Genomic DNA, 18,314 nt, shown 5'->3' with positions numbered 1-18,314 from the left:
AAAAGAAGCAAGCTCAGGGTCTCTGCTTCAATTATGATGCCAAGTTTGTTCTAGGTCATAAATGCAAAGAACCCCAATTCTTATTGCTTGACAGAGGGTATAGGGACTATGAGATTGATGAGGATGAAGATAGAGATGAACCTGAGATTTCACTCCATGCTCTCACAGAATGGTCTTCATCGAAAACTATGCGAGTCTCAGTGAAGATTGGATCTCAAAAACTGATTGTGCTTATTGATAGTGGTTCAACTTATAATTTCATCAATAACAAAGTAGCTGAACTTCTGCACTTATCTGTGGTACCAACTAAACCATTCAATGTTAAAGTGGCTAATGGTGGACCTCTAAAATGCCAAGGGAGATTTGATAATGTTCAAATTCACCTGCAAGGTATACCATTCACCATAACCCTTTATTCATTACCACTAATTGGTTTGGAGATGGTATTAGGCATTCAATGGCTTGAACAATTGGGCACAATAATGTGATTGGAAACAGATGACAATGGAGTTTCACTAGAAGAACCAACATCATCATTTGGAAGGAATTGATAATTCCCAAATTCATCCAACAACATTGGCTGCAATTTCTAAAGATATCAAACAGAGAAGCTTTTTATTTGCCGTCTGTGTACAACCTTCGGAAGAAATGGTTCAAGAAATCAAACTAGACATGATGGAGTTGGTACAGGAGTTTGAGCAAATTTATCAAGCACCCTCGCAGCTGCCACCAACAGAGGAAATTAACCACCACATCAATCTTAAGGAAGGAGCCGAACCTGTAAATATGCAACCATACAGGTATGCCTATTTTCAGAAAGCCGAAATAGAAAAACAAGTGCATGATATGTTGCAACAGGGGCTAATTCGAACTAGCATCATTCCATTTTCTTCACCTACTTTACTTGTTAAAAAAAAGATGGGACTTGGTGCTTTTGCATTGATTATAGAGCCTTAAATGCTGTCATAATTAAAGATAGATTTCCCATTCCAACTATTGATGATATGCTTGATGAACTATATGGTGCTTGTTACTTCACTAAACTTGACCTGTGATCCGGACCATCAAGTTCGGGTTAGTCCTTTTGACGTTTATAAAAGAGCTTTTCATACACATAATGGACATTATGAGTATCTTGTTATGCCATTTGGCTTATGTAATGCCCCATCCACCTTCCAAGCAATCATGAACTCCATCTTTCGTCCGACATCCTAATTTATAGCCCCAGTTGGACCATGCATCTTGCATATGTTAGAAAGGCTTGTGAAATATTAAGGCATCATAACTTTTTCATCAATCTTAGCAAGTGTGCATTTAGGCAGCAAGAGACTGAGTATTTGGGTCATATTGTGACTCCTGAAGAGGTCAAGGTGGACCAAAAGAAAATTGAGGCTATGGTTAATTGGCCTAAACATACTAATGTCTCTGATTTACATGGATTTTTAGGCCTTACAAGTTATTGCAGGAAGTTTGTGAAGGACTACAGAACCATAACTCGACCACTCACTAATCTTTTCAAAAATGGGCAATTCCAATGGTCGAATGCAGCAAAAAAGGCATTCATAACCTTAAAGCAAGCCATGACATCTACTCCAACACTTGCTTTGCCTAATTTCAATGAACTATTCACTATCGAATCTGATGCTTCTGGTGAGAGAATTGGTGTTGTAGTAACTCAGCTGGGCAGGCCAATAGCATTCATGAGTCATGCTTTAAGGGTGATGAAACAATCTTGCTCCACTTATGCCAAAGAAATGCTCGCCATCACTCAAGCAATTAAGACATGGCGCCCTTACTTAATTGGCAAAAAATTCTTTGTGCTAACAAATCACCATAGCCTCAAGTATTTGTTGGAACAACGTATTGGTACACCTGAGCAACAGAAGTAGGTGTCAAAGCTTTTGGGATACGATTATGAGATTTTATATTAATCGGGCAAACAAAACTCAGTTGCTGATGCTTTGTCAAGGGTATTGGGTAGTCCTAGTCTTCACACTCTCTTTGTCCCTCAAACAACTTTGTGGGATGCAATCAAGACAAGCTGCCACTCACCCCTACATGGCCCATATTTGCAAAATGGCAACTTCAAAACCTGGTGCGCCATACAGGTGGCGAAATGGGCTAGTTTGCTACCTCCTAATACCGCCATAGTCACCCAATTATTACCAGAGTTTCATGATTCCCCATATAGAGGTCCTACCGGGAGCATTGAGAACTTATAAATGGCTAGCTCAACAGTTCTATTGGCCATTTATGCATTAGACAATTCAACGATATGTTATTGCATGCATTATTTGCCAAAAGAACAAGAGTGATGCTCTGTTCCCAACTGTTCTTCTTCAGCCATTGCCCATCCCTTGTCAGATATGGGATGGCATAACAATGGACTTCATTGAAGGACTGTCCTTGTCTAATGGTAAGAGCACAATTCTTATGGTAGTAGATCGATTAAGCAAAATAGCTCATTTTATGGCTCTATCGCATCCATATACTGCTAAGATGGTAGCTGAAAAGTTTGTAGACAACATTATCAAACTTCATGGAATGCCAAAATCTATTATTAGTGATCGTGATCCCATTTTTATCAGCTTATTTTGGCTAGAATTTTTCAAGTTGTCAAGCACTAAGCTGCAAATGATCTCCTCCTATTATTCGCAAACTGACGGCCATCGATGTCTTGAACAATATCTATGCTGTTTTGTCTCACATCAGCCATGCAAATGGAGTTCTCTCCTGTCTTGGGCTGAATTTTGGTATAATGCAACCTACCATAGCTCGATTGGCATGACTCCCTTTCAAGCCCTTTATGGTAGATTGCCACCCACCATTCCTAATTATCAAGTTGGGTCTTCTTTTAATGAAGTTGATCAAGCATTGTTGTTTTGTGATGCAATTCTGCGACAACTCAAATGTAATTTAAGTGCAGCAATTAATCAGATGAAAATGGTGGCTGACTTAAAGTGAAGAGAGGTTGAATTTGAAGTTAGAGATCATGTATTCTTAAAATTGCAATCTTATCGACAACAAACTGTATACAGGCGCCCCTTTCAAAAGTTGGCTAGCCGATTTTATGGCTCATATCATGTTGAAGCTAGAATTGGTAAAGTGGCCTACAGATTAGCACTACCGGAAGGAACTCGAATTCACCCTGTATTCCATATCTCTATGCTTAAACGGCAAGTAGGAGAGCATTCTGCAACAAGCCCAGATTTACCTTAAATCACAGATGATGGTGCTATTCTTATTGAACCCAAAGCTATTTTAGACACATGTTGGGTTAAGAGAGGTTCAAATTTGTTGAGGAAAATCTTATTTAGTGGAAGAATTTGTCTTCAGATGATGCTACATGGGAAAATGCCGACGAATTACGAGCAAGATTTATCAATTTCAACTTTGAGGACAAGGTTCCTTCAAAAGGGGGAGGCAATGATGGATACACGCTAAGAAGATCAAAGAGGATGCTAGTCAAGAATCAAAGAACAGTTATTGAGTCTTCATGTATTTATACGTTCATTATTTGCAATAAAGGGGATATAAAAAAAATCATTCAAAACAACTCACTGGTTTATTTTCACCACAAGAAAAATATTATTTATTTATTTTTTTAAGCTTTGACTGGGACCTATCATATATACATACATATACATAGATATATATACCTAAATTGCAACAAAATTTTGTTTTGATTCATGAAAGATAAACAGGCCGTGAACTATACAACGGATTAGAAAAACTCATCTACAAATTGCAACAAGATTATTTCTTAGACTCTCATTGTTTTTCTGAAGATAGCAGTTTCAAAGCTGAGGTGGATGAAAGAAAATAGATGTGATATTTTTATATTGTCTCAATTTATTGTCCACCAAAGTATTAATTAAGATTTGAAAGTTGTTGGCTGCGGAGTGTAGTTTTTCTACTTTATTTTTTTTGTTTTTTGATGATCTGAAAATTCTTTTCAAGAAAAAGAAATAATGAGAAGATATGTAATTTCTAATTCTTTGTACTAAAAAACAAAATTAAATTATAAAATACTTAATCATGAAGAAATGAGGATAAAAGATTTTTCAATATAAAAAAAAAAAAAAAACAAGAGCAATTTATTTTTGATGAGAAGTTTTGAGAGAAGTCAGTCGGAACTCAATTTATTAAAAACATGAATAAAATATCATAATGGATAAAATTATAAATTAAACTAAGTTATTAAATCTCCTCTTTTTTATGAAATAAGTGAAACACGTTTTGTGTAATTTTTTCGGTTTAAATATAAAAAATATTTCAAACTTATTTTGTATGTATTATCAAATCTAATATATATGATTTTTTTACAAATTTTAATAATCAATTATAATATTTATTTATTTGACATGCTACTAACTAAAAATACTTAACCGGCTAAATCCGACCAAATTAAAAAGGTTAAAGTAATTATTGAATTAGCATACTTTTACTAACTCATTAATTTTCTTCAAATATCATTTTTTTTTTCTTTCTATGTAACTTTTTCTTTTACTATAAATCAGGTGTAATTAATGAAACATTATCATTTAAAAAAAGAATGAATTATTAAAAGTATGGTTCACAATGAAATGAGATATTATCCGCTTTAACCCTAATGGTCTCACAATATTATCTATTTGATGGATTCGAAATTTTTTTGTGAATTCAGCTATTTTAAATTTTTTTTTGAATTTGGTAATGTTTAATTTAAAAATTTTTAATTTTTTTTTTGAATTCGGCAATGTTTAATTTGAAATTTTCTAACTTCGTAATCAAACAATTAAAAAATATGACTCATATAATTACTTTCAGCTCATTATATATATACTATAAATCATTTTCCATCTCATATTTATAATTCTACTTATTCATACATTAATGTCCACTACTGTCATTTTATAAATATACCAAGAACCTCTATTTATCCAAACTTTCTATCCTTATCCATTGTTCATATTCCATTTATATGGGACAGTTTCTTTAGTCCAGACTGTTATGAAGTAATTTTTGTTTACTTTTTAATTTTGTTGAATTTAGCTTTCGCCAAAGTAGAAACAAATATCAACATACAATTCTTATACTCTGTAATATAACTCACTATTTTCTGGAATTTATGATATTATTATTTTATTTTATATGGTTCTTTTTGGGATTCACAAGAATTCAGTTATAAATTATAAGAATTATGGTAATGCAATTGAAGCATATAAATACATAAATGATTACTATTGGAGTGAAAACTCATGATTTACTATAGAAGAAATATATATATATATATATATTAATTTATTATTTAATTATATACCATAATTAGGAATTTCAATTTGAAAGAGGATCTATGTGGTGGATATTGGACAATTATTGACAGCAAATGAATACGAAAGTCTTAACATTCATTTCCATTTGTTCACAATAAAAAGTAAAATCCCTTCTTTCAAAAGGTTCCCAGATGTCACTATTAGTGATAAGTGACCAACTTAATGAAACTTTATCATGTCCAACTAATTAGCCCATCTTTCTATTTATTTTGGTAAAAATCCACCAACAGCCAATTTATTCATAACCAATGCTCATTTTTCATCTAAAATTTTGAATTATTGATTTATTAGCATAATTGATTAATTAAATTTTTGTACTGAAAAAACTTTCACTTTTCAGAATTATTCATACATAAATTATTTATGCCAAATTTAAAATTTTTGCTATTTATATCAAAATTATTAATTTTATGTAGTAGGTTTCAACTCGAAATATTCAAATACCAAAGAACTAATTATAACCTAAATGCATCTAAATTTTTGAATAATTTGAGCAGTAATGGGAAAAGATTTAATTTTTTTTTATTTTTAAGAATTTGATATTAAAAATAAATTTTAAATAAATATAAAATAGATTTTTAAACACCTATATAAGTACCATAATAAAAAAATCATATATATATAAATATTTTTATATTAGCATTGTCAATAATTATATATATATATATATATATTAACATTGCATTATTGATATATATTTTTTTATTTAAAAATAGTATATATATATATATATATATATATATATGACTTATTTATTAGTTTGATATATAGATAATAACATACATCTCAACTATATTTATTTATTGCTGAATTGAATTAATGTATGTAAAATTAATTTGAATATCACCTTAGATTTAGAGGAAAAGGAAAGATGATAATAATAATAATGGAAAAGAAAGAAAGAAAATCAATGTCAATTAAAGAGAATTTGGGTAGCAGAAAAGGACAGGCAAATCCTGGTAATAGAGGAGCCCACTTTCACAGTCTCTCAGTATATAAAGAGTTCACGGGCAAGAATTGCTTCTTCCACATAGCAACTGTCATAAAAACACAAACACCATCACCATCACCATCTTCATCATCATCCTCACAAATGGTAACCAGACAATCTATCATTGTTCTGCTTATAATTCTGCTTAATATCCATAGCCAAACCATCCATGCAAACCCAATAAAAACCGTAGTTGTGCTTGTAATGGAAAATCGTTCATTTGATCACATGCTTGGCTGGATGAAGAAATTCAATCCAGAGATCAATGGTGTTGATGGAAGTGAATCAAACCCATTAAACACAAGTGATCCGAATTCTAATAAAGTCTTCTTCCAGAATCAAGCTCAGTATGTTGATCCTGATCCTGGTCATTCTTTTCAGGCTATCAGGGAGCAAATTTTTGGGTCTAACGATACCTCAAAGCTTCCTCTAATGAATGGTTTTGCTCAACAAGCTCTTTCTATGGACCCTTCAGCTGCCATGTCTAGAGATGTCATGAATGGGTTTGATCCTGACATGGTCGCTGTTTACAAGACTCTTGTTTCAGAATTTGCTGTCTTTGACAGGTAAGCCCAAGGTTTGTTCTTTCTGTGTCTGCACTGGTAAATAATTCCTTATTTTCTTCTTGGAAATTGAGAATTGAGATGATTTTCTTTTGGAAACTTGGTGTGCTTTTTTGTCATTTTTTTGCTTATGAAAACTGTTCTAATTTTGTTTGCTTTCTTTTGATAAGTATTTGATATCATCATCATCTCCTGATTCTTCCTGTCATGAGCCGCAGAGTGCCCATGATGCCTGAATTTATCATTTGTACCAAAAGAATTAAAAGAAATTTCACCCTTTAGGCCTAGAGCTAGATAAGGCACTTTTTGATTTTTGTCTACTTCTTAAATGTAAATCTAGTGGTTGAATACTCTTTGCATGTTCAATCTTTCTTACTGACTTCATAATCAATTTTGTTTCTTCCTGACAAATCTTTTTTTAACTATCTCTTCTAATACCCAACACATATCCCATTATTGGCACATGGGCATATGAAAATGTGTGGTAGTAAAGCCCACTTCTGACAAATGATTAATTGCATTGGTAAAAGAAAATGCTTAACCATATCGAGGCTTATTCTTTTAAGCAAATGATTAATGCATGACAACCTAACCATATATGTGTGAAACTGAATTGAATCTGGTAGGTGGTTTGCCTCTGTACCATCATCAACACAGCCCAACAGACTCTACGTACATTCAGGGACTTCAGCCGGAGCCACCAGCAACATTCCGGCCTTACTCATAAAGGGTTACCCACAGAGAACCATTTTTGAGAATCTTGATGATGCCAAGATATCATGGGGAATATACTTCCAGAATATTCCGGCCACCTTGTTTTACAGGAATCTGAGGAAGCTTAAATACATTGGCAACTTCCACTCTTACGACTTGACGTTTAAAAGGCATGCCAAAGAAGGCAAGTTACCGAGATATGTTGTGGTGGAGCAGCGGTACATGGATACTAAACTAGCCCCTGCCAATGATGATCATCCTTCCCATGATGTTCATCAAGGCCAGATGTTTGTCAAAGAGGTTTTTCTTTTCTTACTCCTCAATAATTTATTTACAATTCTACTCCCTCCCTTATTTTCTTTTTTGTCCATCTCCAAATATAATCTACTTTTCCAAAATTAATGTCACTTATTATTATTTTTTAATTCAAAAAGATTATTCCAAATTATGGGCCGTTTTAAAAAATTAATAAAATATTAATTATTATTTTTCACTTTCATCTTTATTAATTGTGAGTGAAATTATTAATATAATAAAAAAATAAGGTTTATAATGATTTTGAGTAACTTAATAAATGACTATTTTAATTGTATCAAGTTATCTTTTATTATAATTAATGCTATTTATTAAATTTCTTAATTCTTTTATAAAAATAATAAAGGTATATATTTTTGTAATGAAGACAGTAATTATTAAAAAAATCTTTCACTAATTGACATAGATATTATTATTATTATTATTATTATATGTAATTAATTCTTATATTTTTCTACTTTGAAAGGATATATTATATGGAAAGTTTAACAAAGATATTTTAGAGAGAAAATGGTAAAAATTTATGATATTGATTAAAAAATATTAATTTTTTAATCCATAAAATTGAGAATAAATTATCAAAATTGGAGTATATATTTGGAAGTTAAATTTGAACATTTTAATAATAAGATTGAATTGATATTGACATTATCTTGATTACAACTGAAATTTGCTGCAGGTGTATGAGACACTAAGGGCAAGCCCACAGTGGAACGAGACTATGCTAGTGGTAACATATGATGAGCATGGTGGGTTCTATGATCATGTGGCGACACCTGTGAATGGGGTCCCCAGTCCAGATGGGATAGTGGGTCCAGAGCCATTTCTCTTCAAGTTTGATCGTCTCGGGGTTAGGGTTCCCACTATCGTAGTCTCTCCTTGGATACAGAAATCCACCGGTAACAAACCTCATATTTCCCTTTCAATTCTTTATTTTTGGCCTTTTTCTTTTCTTCGTGGGGTAATATACGGTCCACTTTTGTTGACTTCTAAGGGCTATTGTTTTCTTTTCTTTTTTGTCAAAAAAAGAAAAAAAATAAGTCTTTTTATGCAAAATTAATCAATCTATTGAAAGGAAAAAAAAAATCTCACTTCAATTTAATGTATGGCCTCATCTATATAAATAGTTAATGAAATTTGTACGAATTATCTAATATTCAAATATAAAATATTTATATATATTTCTAAAAAATATAAAAGCTTAGAATCTTATCATACTGAAGTGAGTATTTATAATTAAAAAAAATTATTTTGTATGAATTATTTAATATTCAAATATAAAAAATTTATATATATATTTTTAAAATTATAAGAACTTAAATCTTATCAGACTGAAGTGAGAATTTATAATCAGAGAAAAATTTATTTTTTATTATTAATATTATGAAATTTTTTATAAATCCAAAGGCGATCGCCTTCACTTATATTATAGCTTCACAAGTTAATTTTATTAATATTTCTAAAATTGGTGATATGCATAGTTTATTTTAGTTTTTTTGTTCTCCCCCTTAATATCATTGCACTAAAAGTTATATATTTCATGCAAGTGGTGGCAATAAAAAGATGGGATTCTTTCCCATATATACCATTTACATTGCCTCTAAGACAAGTTGCTATAGTTTATCCTTTCACAAAAAGAGAATATAAAGAAAGGCCCTTTCTTTTAAATTCTGTTGTTTCTTACTTCCATTTGTCAAACTTGTAATGTGAAATCCTTTCTGCAAAGTAGGCTCACCAATAAATGCTAGCCAAAAGAAAGTGACCATTATTGCCCTCTTTTTTGTTTTATTTTCTCAACTAACTATAATATATAGTTTCTTTTTTTTTTTTTAATAATGTGAGGAAAATTAAATGGGTTGGTTAGGATATTGTTAAAAAGGCCTTTTTCTCCTCAGGCCAGAAACTTTGGAAAGATTTTGGGGCAAGTTTTCATGTATTGCCAAAAGCTTACATTGAGGAAAGTTTGCAGAATTAGAAGACTGAAATCAATTGAAACATTGGAAAGATCTGAACAAAGTCCAATTATTTTGAATTCTTGATGATACCTTATGCGTGCAAAATTTTAAAATATAATTTTCATGCATCATATATGACAAGGCTGCCTAATATAGGAGACTAGCAACGTGTATGTTGCTTCTTATGTTCTTACATGGTGAAATACTATAATTTAAATTCTCAATTTTAGATTTTTTAATAATTTTATATAATCATTTTTAGATTATAAAATAAATATTCATATTTTTATTTTTAAAAATACTTTTTTTAAATAAAATTTTACAATTAAAAAATTAACGTGACAAGTTAACCGAGTGAACAAAAAATTTATTACATTTAGATGTAAGTTGTGTAAAAAGATGCGTATATATAAGACTTTTAATGACTATATTGTTAAGTTTAGGACAAACTTCTTTTGTTTCACAATTCTTATTCTTTTAGTAAGCATTGAGTCTAAGATAAACCTGCTGTTCACAATTCTTATTCTTTTAGTAAGCACAATTGATTTGCCACGTCACATTTTTTTATTTAGATTTTAAAAATTATCATCAGAAAATATTTTTCGAAAAAAATTAAAAACATGAGTATTTATTTTAGAATTTTAAAATAATTAGATAAAACTGTTAAAAAGTATAAAGTTTATAATTTAATTAGTAATTAAGCCCTATATTAATGCTGAGGAATCATGATCTTATTTGATACGCACGACCGATGGTGTATATACACATGAAAGAACTTCCGAACCTGCATACAAGAAGTGAAACTTTTGTTAGAACTGGATTTGATTAGATTATGTAATGGCCATGCAGTTGTTCATGGTCCCAAAGGTTCGCCATTTCCGACATCAGAATATGAACATTCATCCATTCCGGCGACAGTGAAGAAGATCTTCAATCTGTCGTCTCCCTTCCTTACTAAGAGAGATGAATGGGCAGGCACCTTTGAGGGCATTGTCCAGACTCGTAAGGAGCCCAGAACTGATTGCCCAGGTTAGTTTACCTCATCCTCCTGTGATTTTGAATCTAGCATATATGGTATGACACAATGCTGTCTTTGCTTATTTGTGAATTGAACATAATTTTATTTCTCATACCTTGATAGTGCAACTACCAACTCCAGCCAAGATCAGGGAAGGGGGCGCGAAGGAAGAAGCAAAGCTTAGCGAATTCCAGCAGGAGCTACTCCAGCTAGCAGCAGTGCTGAAAGGAGATCACATATTGACAAGCTACCCTGAAAAGATAGGGAAAGAAATGACAGTAAAGCAAGGGAAGGAGTACATGGAGGATGCGGTGAAACGGTTCTTCGAGGCAGGACTTTACGCCAAGAAAATGGGAGTTGACGAAGAACAAATTGTTCAAATGAGACCGTCCCTGACTACTAGGTCACCTAAACCAACCAACAGCCAGCCATAAAGAACATATTATGTTATACAGCATTCACAAATGTAACAACAGCAACAGAAAGTAAAAGAAGAAATAATGGTTTCGCCATCTTTCACGTTAATAGCAGTGTTTTATATAGAAAAATGACAAGGTGTTTAAACCAAATCTCAATACAGTAGGACTGCTTCACTCAATCAACAAAGCAAGTATTTCGACCTCCATGCTCTGATATTGTTAAATTCTGACAATCTCTGAACAGTCCTCTGAGCAAGAATAAGTGTGAGCTTAGATTCCTAACTTCTTTGCACACTTAGTTAAGGGATGTTTCTTTCATGATCAATACAGAAAAGAACTCACAGAACCTCAAAAACTTGTATGCTTTCTCTGCAGTTCTGTATTTTCATGCTCAGATGTTTACTCTTTAACAACCTGAAAGTAACAAGGTATGATGGAACAAGGAATTTAAACCACAAATAAATCCCCACAAAGCAAAGGAGAGAAGTAATCTCAGTTAACTGATAAGGTTTAGAACTTATTTACTAGTACAAATGCCCCATAAGCCACAATTAGTGACAAGGCCAGCAAAAAGCTTTACAGTACTGTCGATTCTGAAAACAAGGAAATTTCAATTTACAGGTCTGAAACATTCCAAGATACAAAATTCAACTCTAATTTCAAATGCAGTAGTATGTGTACAAAAAGAATTCAGAGGCTCCCATGATAAATTCAATAGCGTCAAACGGTCAATTCCAAAACCCTTCCTGTAAGTTGTAAAAACATTCCTATTTTTCTATCTATACCACTCTTTCTTATCCTATTTATAGTATGAATGAATCTCCTGGGAAGGATGCCATGACACTAACCAAAGGATCAATGTACTTATGATCACTTCATTTTCAACCACTGTTTACCGAGTCCCAGCCTGGAATATTAGCTGTAGCTTCGTTTACCATCTTTACAAGTCTCACCTGCACAAAAAATTTTGTTGAAAGACAGCCCATAAGTTACATTAATACCGTGAATCTATGTTTTATGAAATGATTATATATCAGAATTCAGACATAGATGGCCCTCCTTATTATCTATCAGCATGCATGGAATCAATTACTGCAAATAACAAGTACATCACAGAACCCTCATAATCTCGTAAATATGGCTGAGATTCTAGGTCATTAGGATTATTTCAAACAAACAGTTAAAGCCTAATGCTTCACTATGTTCCTGCCTAGGATGCTGGGATTCAAATTAAATCTAAACCTTCAGTTTTCTTCCCTCTATAAAAATCAGCCTCAAGTTGGATGCCAACATCAGATTTTCAGTGGATTTCTTGCTTAATTAATTAAATAAGTGCCTTGATTGCAATCATGTTAAAGTTTAATAACTTTATTGCAACAAATAGAAGATTTTTGACCACTAAAGAATAAATGCAAACTTAGTGACCACTAGAATAGTTTACCCACCCAGCTACTCAGTCCCTCTGCCAAGTCAATAATCTGGTCCAAGTACAATAAGTTATTTTGCTACTATTTAACTTTTTGCTTGTCTTCTAACTTTTTCTATATCCCTAATGCACCTGTTACACTATCATCTGAATTCACTTTATTTAAATAACAAGTTTAATCTATGATTCGTCCTAGCATAAAAACTGAACAAAAATATAAGATCTATTTGGCAAAGTTATAACTGAACAAATATTGTCCAGAAACAATTAGTTTTGTAAAAGCACAAGTTATTTCTATAAATACAAAGAAAGTCATCTGGATTCACTACAAACCGGATTTAACATCAGCATCTTCAAAATATAATTTCTCAAATGATTCTTTAAATAAAGAATTTAGCTACAGACGTACCACACTATCAGGGACTCCTGGTGGGGGTAAAGAGAGATTCTTTGGTGGAGGACCACTTAGATATGATCTCTTGTCAAATCGCCACTCTCCAATTTTCCCATATGTTAGTTCTCCCTGGATAATGCCCAAATTGTAACAGAAAAAGTATAGTAATAAAATATTGGTTAATGTAAGAACATAACTGTCCTTTTCGACATTTACAAACAAAAGCAATCAAGCAGAAGTAAAAGGGGGAATAAAACATATCAGATTTCTACAAATATAAAGGAACGAGAACAATTTAACCAAAAGAAAGATCCTTTTACCTTTAAGTTATAGTCACATCCATAAGTATAATGGATGATAAACCTTTTCCCAACTTCCAAATCCCATGGTGGCTGAAACATACACGTAATCCTTTACATATGGCTCCAAGAAATAATATATAAAAGAAGCTTTATTCCATGTATGATGGATACCTGAAGCATAAAGTCCTTACGAAGTATATGTCGAACACCATGCAAAGCCGATGCTACTGCATATGCATACCTTATTTCAAAAAAGATATCAGCAAAACAAAGCACATTTTAGCCAGTTAACGAGCTATACTCATTAACCAAAACAGAAAAGATCTCACCGAATTTTACTCACATTTCTAGCACCCAACCAAATGCCTTATCAGTCTCTGGGTCATCTTTCATTCTTAAGGAAACATTCACCCATGTAGGTGAAATTTCCTCCAGCAGGGACTGAAATATATATAGTTTGCAATGTTAATAAAACAATTTTGTTAAAAGTGAAAGCAAAGATTTCAGCACAGGAAAACAATAGCAATTGACTTATGAGGAGAAGGAGAAGGAGAATAAATGCATTACATAAACAATGATCAATAAACTGGGTTCCTAAAAATATTTTCTATGTTTTCATCTTCTTGTTAAGATTCTAATGAATAAAAATTCAAATGAATAATCAATCTAAAAGTTGAATTTCCACAATCAGATTGTTTAGTTCAGAACGGCTGTAACGGTAATATTATAAGAGTCCTACCCTTTTTATTATTACAGGAGAATTGCCAATTGGATCAACATTGTTCACGGGACCCTTCTCCTCAGGATAAAATTTTCTAATAATTTTCTCATGCTCAGTTGGTTTAATATAGAAAAATGGAAATGCCGCTGGATGGTCTCCATGTGCCAAGTTAGGCAAAGGATTTGCAAATATGTGATCAGGCTCTGCCATTAAAACATACCTGCATCATTCATAAAGTAACCAACTTTCAGATGTCATACCTCAAAGAATAAGAAAACCCACATAAGCATAGTTAAAATAATAACAATAGCAGGAAAAATAATTCATGTCAACAAAAAGAAAAAAGAGAGCGACTTTAGAGACTCACTCTTCCTCGATTGTTGCTTTTTCCAGCCATTGCACAAAAGCCCATGGTCTATTTAAGACAATATAACCCTGTATAGAACATTACCATGGGTAAAATTGTACCAATAATATACTGTGGAGCAGTAACGCCATCCACTAAGATAAGTGAAAACAGTGAGACAAATATCTACCATCAGCAATGGTAAATTAAATCTAAAGCAATGGATGTGAGCACCACTAATAAAATGCGGATTTGACTGTTAATAAGTAGAGCCTTACGTATCACCACCTACATATGTTTTCTTAAACATCATCCTCTCGGTTTTTTATCTAAATCTCATGTTTTTGCTTATAAATATCTTGTTTCTCCTTTCTAGCAGATCAGTTTCTCATAATTCTTTTAAATAATGAACTTCACTTGAATCAAATGATTTTTTATTGTGAAGTAACATCATAAAGCATGATACTAACTTCATCCAAAATAAGTATGAGTTGACAGATAAAATTACTGATAAAGTTCATTACATGACACTAATAGCTATGTAACATAGAGAGAGCTCTTTACCTTCACTTCTCATACAAAGAATGCAATCAAATTCCTTCCATGGCCCTCTAATATTACTAGCCTAGCCATAAATTCTTTAATACAAGTTTTTCTGGGAAAATAGAAAATGTACTTTGATATTCAAATTAATCCCCAAAGTTAGGTTCTCATCTAATTGTAGTCCCAAAACTTTTCCAAAGTCTTTCCTGCCAAATTGGTCCCAACTGTTAAAGATTTCATTAAATTCAAAAATTATATAGTTAGAACTAGAAGTCAAATTGGAAAACTCATAAATTCAGAAAAAATATTTAATGACATTAGTTCGCGAGAGAAAGTAGCAATTCTGTCACGCAAAATTTAATACATTATGAATTCATGAGATTTTCAGAGAAAAAGTAGTAAACAAAATAGCAAGCAAAAAAAGAATCATATGGATGTAGTTGAAGGAGAAGCAAAAACATTCATCTTTTGCTTTATTCAACTTTTATCCAAGGAACTTATCAGAGCCCCATTAGTAATGCTATATTTTTCTTAAATTTTAAAAACTAATTATATTCTGGAATCAAAAAATTTTCAGGTGCTCGCTGAATATTTCAGTTTGCTTTCCAAGATATCAATCATCTTTTAATCAAATTCATAAAATGACCTTTTTCTGCTACTGGATTTTCTTAACCGTGATACTTTTTTAAATACAGAAGGAACAAATTCCTGGATTTTCTTATCACTTTAGCCAATGATGAACATCATATAATTTGTAAATAATCTTATAGGCATAATCAAAGTTCACTGAGATCAGTAGAATTTTTGCAGTGAATTCTGTCGTGCATTAGTTTGTAACCAACAGATGGATATGATGATGAAATGCAAATATGAACTAAACAAATGATAGTAGAAATCTTACCCGATCTAGGCCCTCCGGGAGAGGATCAACAATAAACGTTGGAATTTCATCCATCAAATTGTCAGCTTTTCCTGAATGCAGAATTCGAGTGAATTTTCCCATGTCTGATCCAGGCATGTCTTTCATCTTCTTGTACCAGTAGTACATAATCCGGCATTGCCATTGGCTATAAGGAGCATCAGTAGCCGTAAGGGCAACATGGAAACTCAAACTTGATTTTCTTAACCTGTTTACTTCATTAGGCATCCTCGTAACAGGATCAGATAATTCTGAATCATCTCCTGATTTGGAGCTCTTATATTGTATTGCCAATGTCAACAAGTTATATGTTGCAAAGAAAAACCCAAGTGATAAAAGCACCAAAAAAAATGGCGATATTCGCCCCATGTTTTTCCTTCCAGTCATCTTTTTAAGTCCAGGGTTAGAATATCAGAAGTCACAAATCAACTGAACCCAGCTATACTACCAACAATAGCATTTAAACAAAAATGCCAACAAACCCACTTAAACCTATTTCATTTACACAGGTCTAGCAGACAATTGCAAACAATAAAACCTCTATATCCTCGTGAAGAAAAAATCCAGAAAGCCAATTACGATAATCCCAGGTAGAAAACGAAGCAAGCAGCAATCTGCATGATAGAATTAAAAGAAAAAAGAAAAATGAGAAGTCAATGGTGCATGAACATAACATACAAACGAGAAACCAAAATTTCCAAACAACCCCAGCTGCTTAAAAGCCACTTAAATGAAAATCCACTCATCAAAACAAGAATTCAGGTTGATTACTAAATGTATAGACACAGATCTGAACTGGGTATATGACAAGAAACTGAATAGTGAATATACAATAAAAAGAAAACAAAACAAAGAAGTTCAGGAAAAGAAAAACTGAAAAGAAGAAAACCCACTACAGAGCATGAAAGATCAGAGAGAACAAAGTCACATAGGAGTGTAAAACCTTAAGAAAATAAATAAATTCAAGATTATAAAAAGCACATTTCTTACCTGATGAAGGGGAGAGATTTTGGGTTTTGTCAACGGTTGATGGAAAACGCGCTGGTGTATTGACAAGTCCTCTTAACTGAAAATATTATTTTAACAGTTGAGCCATTTTTATTTACATCTGTAACTGTAACTAATAATACAACAGTGGAAACTGATGTGGAAGTGTTGAAAAGGAGAATTTGGAATTGGGATTTGGATTCTGGAGGGGCTTTTGCTTTTGTCTTGTTCTTGTTAATCTAATCTAATCCATCATCTCACTCTCAGATTATATATATAATGAGAAATTGTTTAGGACAAAAGTGAAAAAATCACTGTAATGAGAGTATTTAGTGCCATCAATCAAATCAATCAAGAATTATTTATTTGGTCCGAATAGAATATATTTCTGAAGCTCCTTTTCTTTTTATTCTTCAAGGGTTTTTTTTAATTATAAAAAAAGATTTATTTTCTTAGTTAATTCAGCGATTAATTTGAATTTAAAGACTTTACTAATCAAAGTTTCTATTCGTTTTCGCTAATTATGTCAAAAGCAAAAATAAAAACTGATAAATACATATTTTAATATATTTAGTTAATATTTTACTAATCTTTTATATACATGTTGCATAAATTATTATTATTATTATTTTAATTATAAATATTTAATTTTAAAATTGGAATTATAATTTTTATTTAAGAATTTATACATATTAATTTAATTATATATAATATCTATTTAATAAAAGAATTATTAAAAATGTCAAATCAATTCAATAGGATTCTTTCCTTTTTTTAATATTATTAGTAAATATATTAATTATAATTATAAATTAATGATAGAATATAAATATTCTATGTTTTGGGATTTTAGAATCATTATTTGCAAAGTAACTTATTAAACAATGGCTTTAATTCGAAAAGTTAAGCTTTAAAATATCTCAGGCATAAGTTTGATAAATAGGCATAATTTTCATGCAAAGGGATGACATATTATATTTTTATCTATTATATTTTTAATATTAATTTATATAAATGTAATTAATATATTAATTAACAAAATACTTTATTTTTAAAATCAATAAATTAATGTATTAATTCAGAAATGATTCATTTAAAAGTAATATCTTAATTATTTCATAAGTATATAAATATAATTAATATATCAACTAATAATATTAGAAAAGAAGAAAAATAAATATTGAAATTCTACTAGAAAATAATTTTAAAATATTAAATGTAATCTTGATAGGTTATTATGATATAGATTTATTTCATTATTAGTCAAATTCTATACATTTTCTTAAATAGAAATTCAATTCCAATTTTTAAATTAAAGAAATATTTACAGTTAAAAATAATAATAAAAATATGGATATAACGTGTGAGTAAAATAGTGGTATATTC

The 18,314-nt window shown here is 31.3% G+C and overlaps 2 protein-coding genes across 4 annotated transcripts; one reads left to right on the top strand and one right to left on the bottom strand.

Moving 5' to 3' along the window:
• Positions 1 to 6,215: 6,215 nt before the first annotated feature.
• LOC8258213 (non-specific phospholipase C2) lies at positions 6,216 to 11,396 on the top strand. The gene is made up of 5 exons (XM_048375496.1): positions 6,216 to 6,872; positions 7,496 to 7,883; positions 8,578 to 8,797; positions 10,703 to 10,882; positions 10,995 to 11,396. Exons 1-5 carry the CDS (start codon positions 6,226 to 6,228, stop codon positions 11,303 to 11,305), a joined length of 1,746 nt encoding a protein of 581 aa, XP_048231453.1. The 5' UTR covers positions 6,216 to 6,225; the 3' UTR covers positions 11,306 to 11,396.
• Positions 11,397 to 11,782: 386 nt separating this feature from the next.
• On the bottom strand, positions 11,783 to 17,164 carry LOC8258240 (hydroxyproline O-arabinosyltransferase NOD3). Of its 3 annotated transcripts, none has more exons than XM_048375502.1 (9): positions 16,932 to 17,164; positions 15,924 to 16,555; positions 14,501 to 14,568; positions 14,152 to 14,353; positions 13,756 to 13,853; positions 13,584 to 13,653; positions 13,431 to 13,502; positions 13,126 to 13,239; positions 11,783 to 12,243 (listed from the first exon to the last, which is right to left on the bottom strand). In XM_048375502.1, exons 2-9 carry the CDS (start codon positions 16,326 to 16,328, stop codon positions 12,172 to 12,174), a joined length of 1,101 nt encoding a protein of 366 aa, XP_048231459.1. In that variant the 5' UTR covers positions 16,329 to 16,555; positions 16,932 to 17,164; the 3' UTR covers positions 11,783 to 12,171. The 3 variants fall into 3 exon arrangements, with proteins under 3 accessions (XP_048231459.1, XP_048231465.1, XP_048231462.1); XM_048375508.1 differs by lacking the exon at positions 16,932 to 17,164 and adding an exon at positions 16,835 to 16,907; XM_048375505.1 differs by lacking the exon at positions 16,932 to 17,164 and having other exon boundaries at positions 15,924 to 16,828.
• Between the last annotated feature and the right edge of the window lie 1,150 nt (positions 17,165 to 18,314).

This window comes from Ricinus communis, chromosome 1, assembly GCF_019578655.1.
Source record: "Ricinus communis isolate WT05 ecotype wild-type chromosome 1, ASM1957865v1, whole genome shotgun sequence".
Taxonomy (NCBI): Eukaryota; Viridiplantae; Streptophyta; class Magnoliopsida; order Malpighiales; family Euphorbiaceae; genus Ricinus; species Ricinus communis.
The sequence above is the reverse complement of the archived record's forward strand: the minus strand, read 5'-3'. Positions and strand labels throughout refer to the sequence as shown.

Bases quoted from the DNA above. Each gene is read 5' to 3' on its own strand.
- LOC8258213 (XM_048375496.1), top strand. From the start codon at position 6,226: ATGTCAATTAAAGAGAATTTGGGTAGCAGAAAAGGACAGGCAAATCCT. The intron at 7,884-8,577 runs GTTTTTCTTTTC...AATTTGCTGCAG, and splicing joins GCCAGATGTTTGTCAAAGAG to GTGTATGAGACACTAAGGGC. The intron at 8,798-10,702 runs GTAACAAACCTC...ATGGCCATGCAG, and splicing joins TTGGATACAGAAATCCACCG to TTGTTCATGGTCCCAAAGGT.
- LOC8258240 (XM_048375502.1), bottom strand. From the start codon at position 16,328: ATGACTGGAAGGAAAAACATGGGGCGAATATCGCCATTTTTTTTGGTG. The intron at 14,354-14,500 runs GTGAGTCTCTAA...TGAATGATGCAG, and splicing joins AAAGCAACAATCGAGGAAGA to GTATGTTTTAATGGCAGAGC. The intron at 12,244-13,125 runs GTACGTCTGTAG...TTTTTTGTGCAG, and splicing joins CAGGAGTCCCTGATAGTGTG to GTGAGACTTGTAAAGATGGT.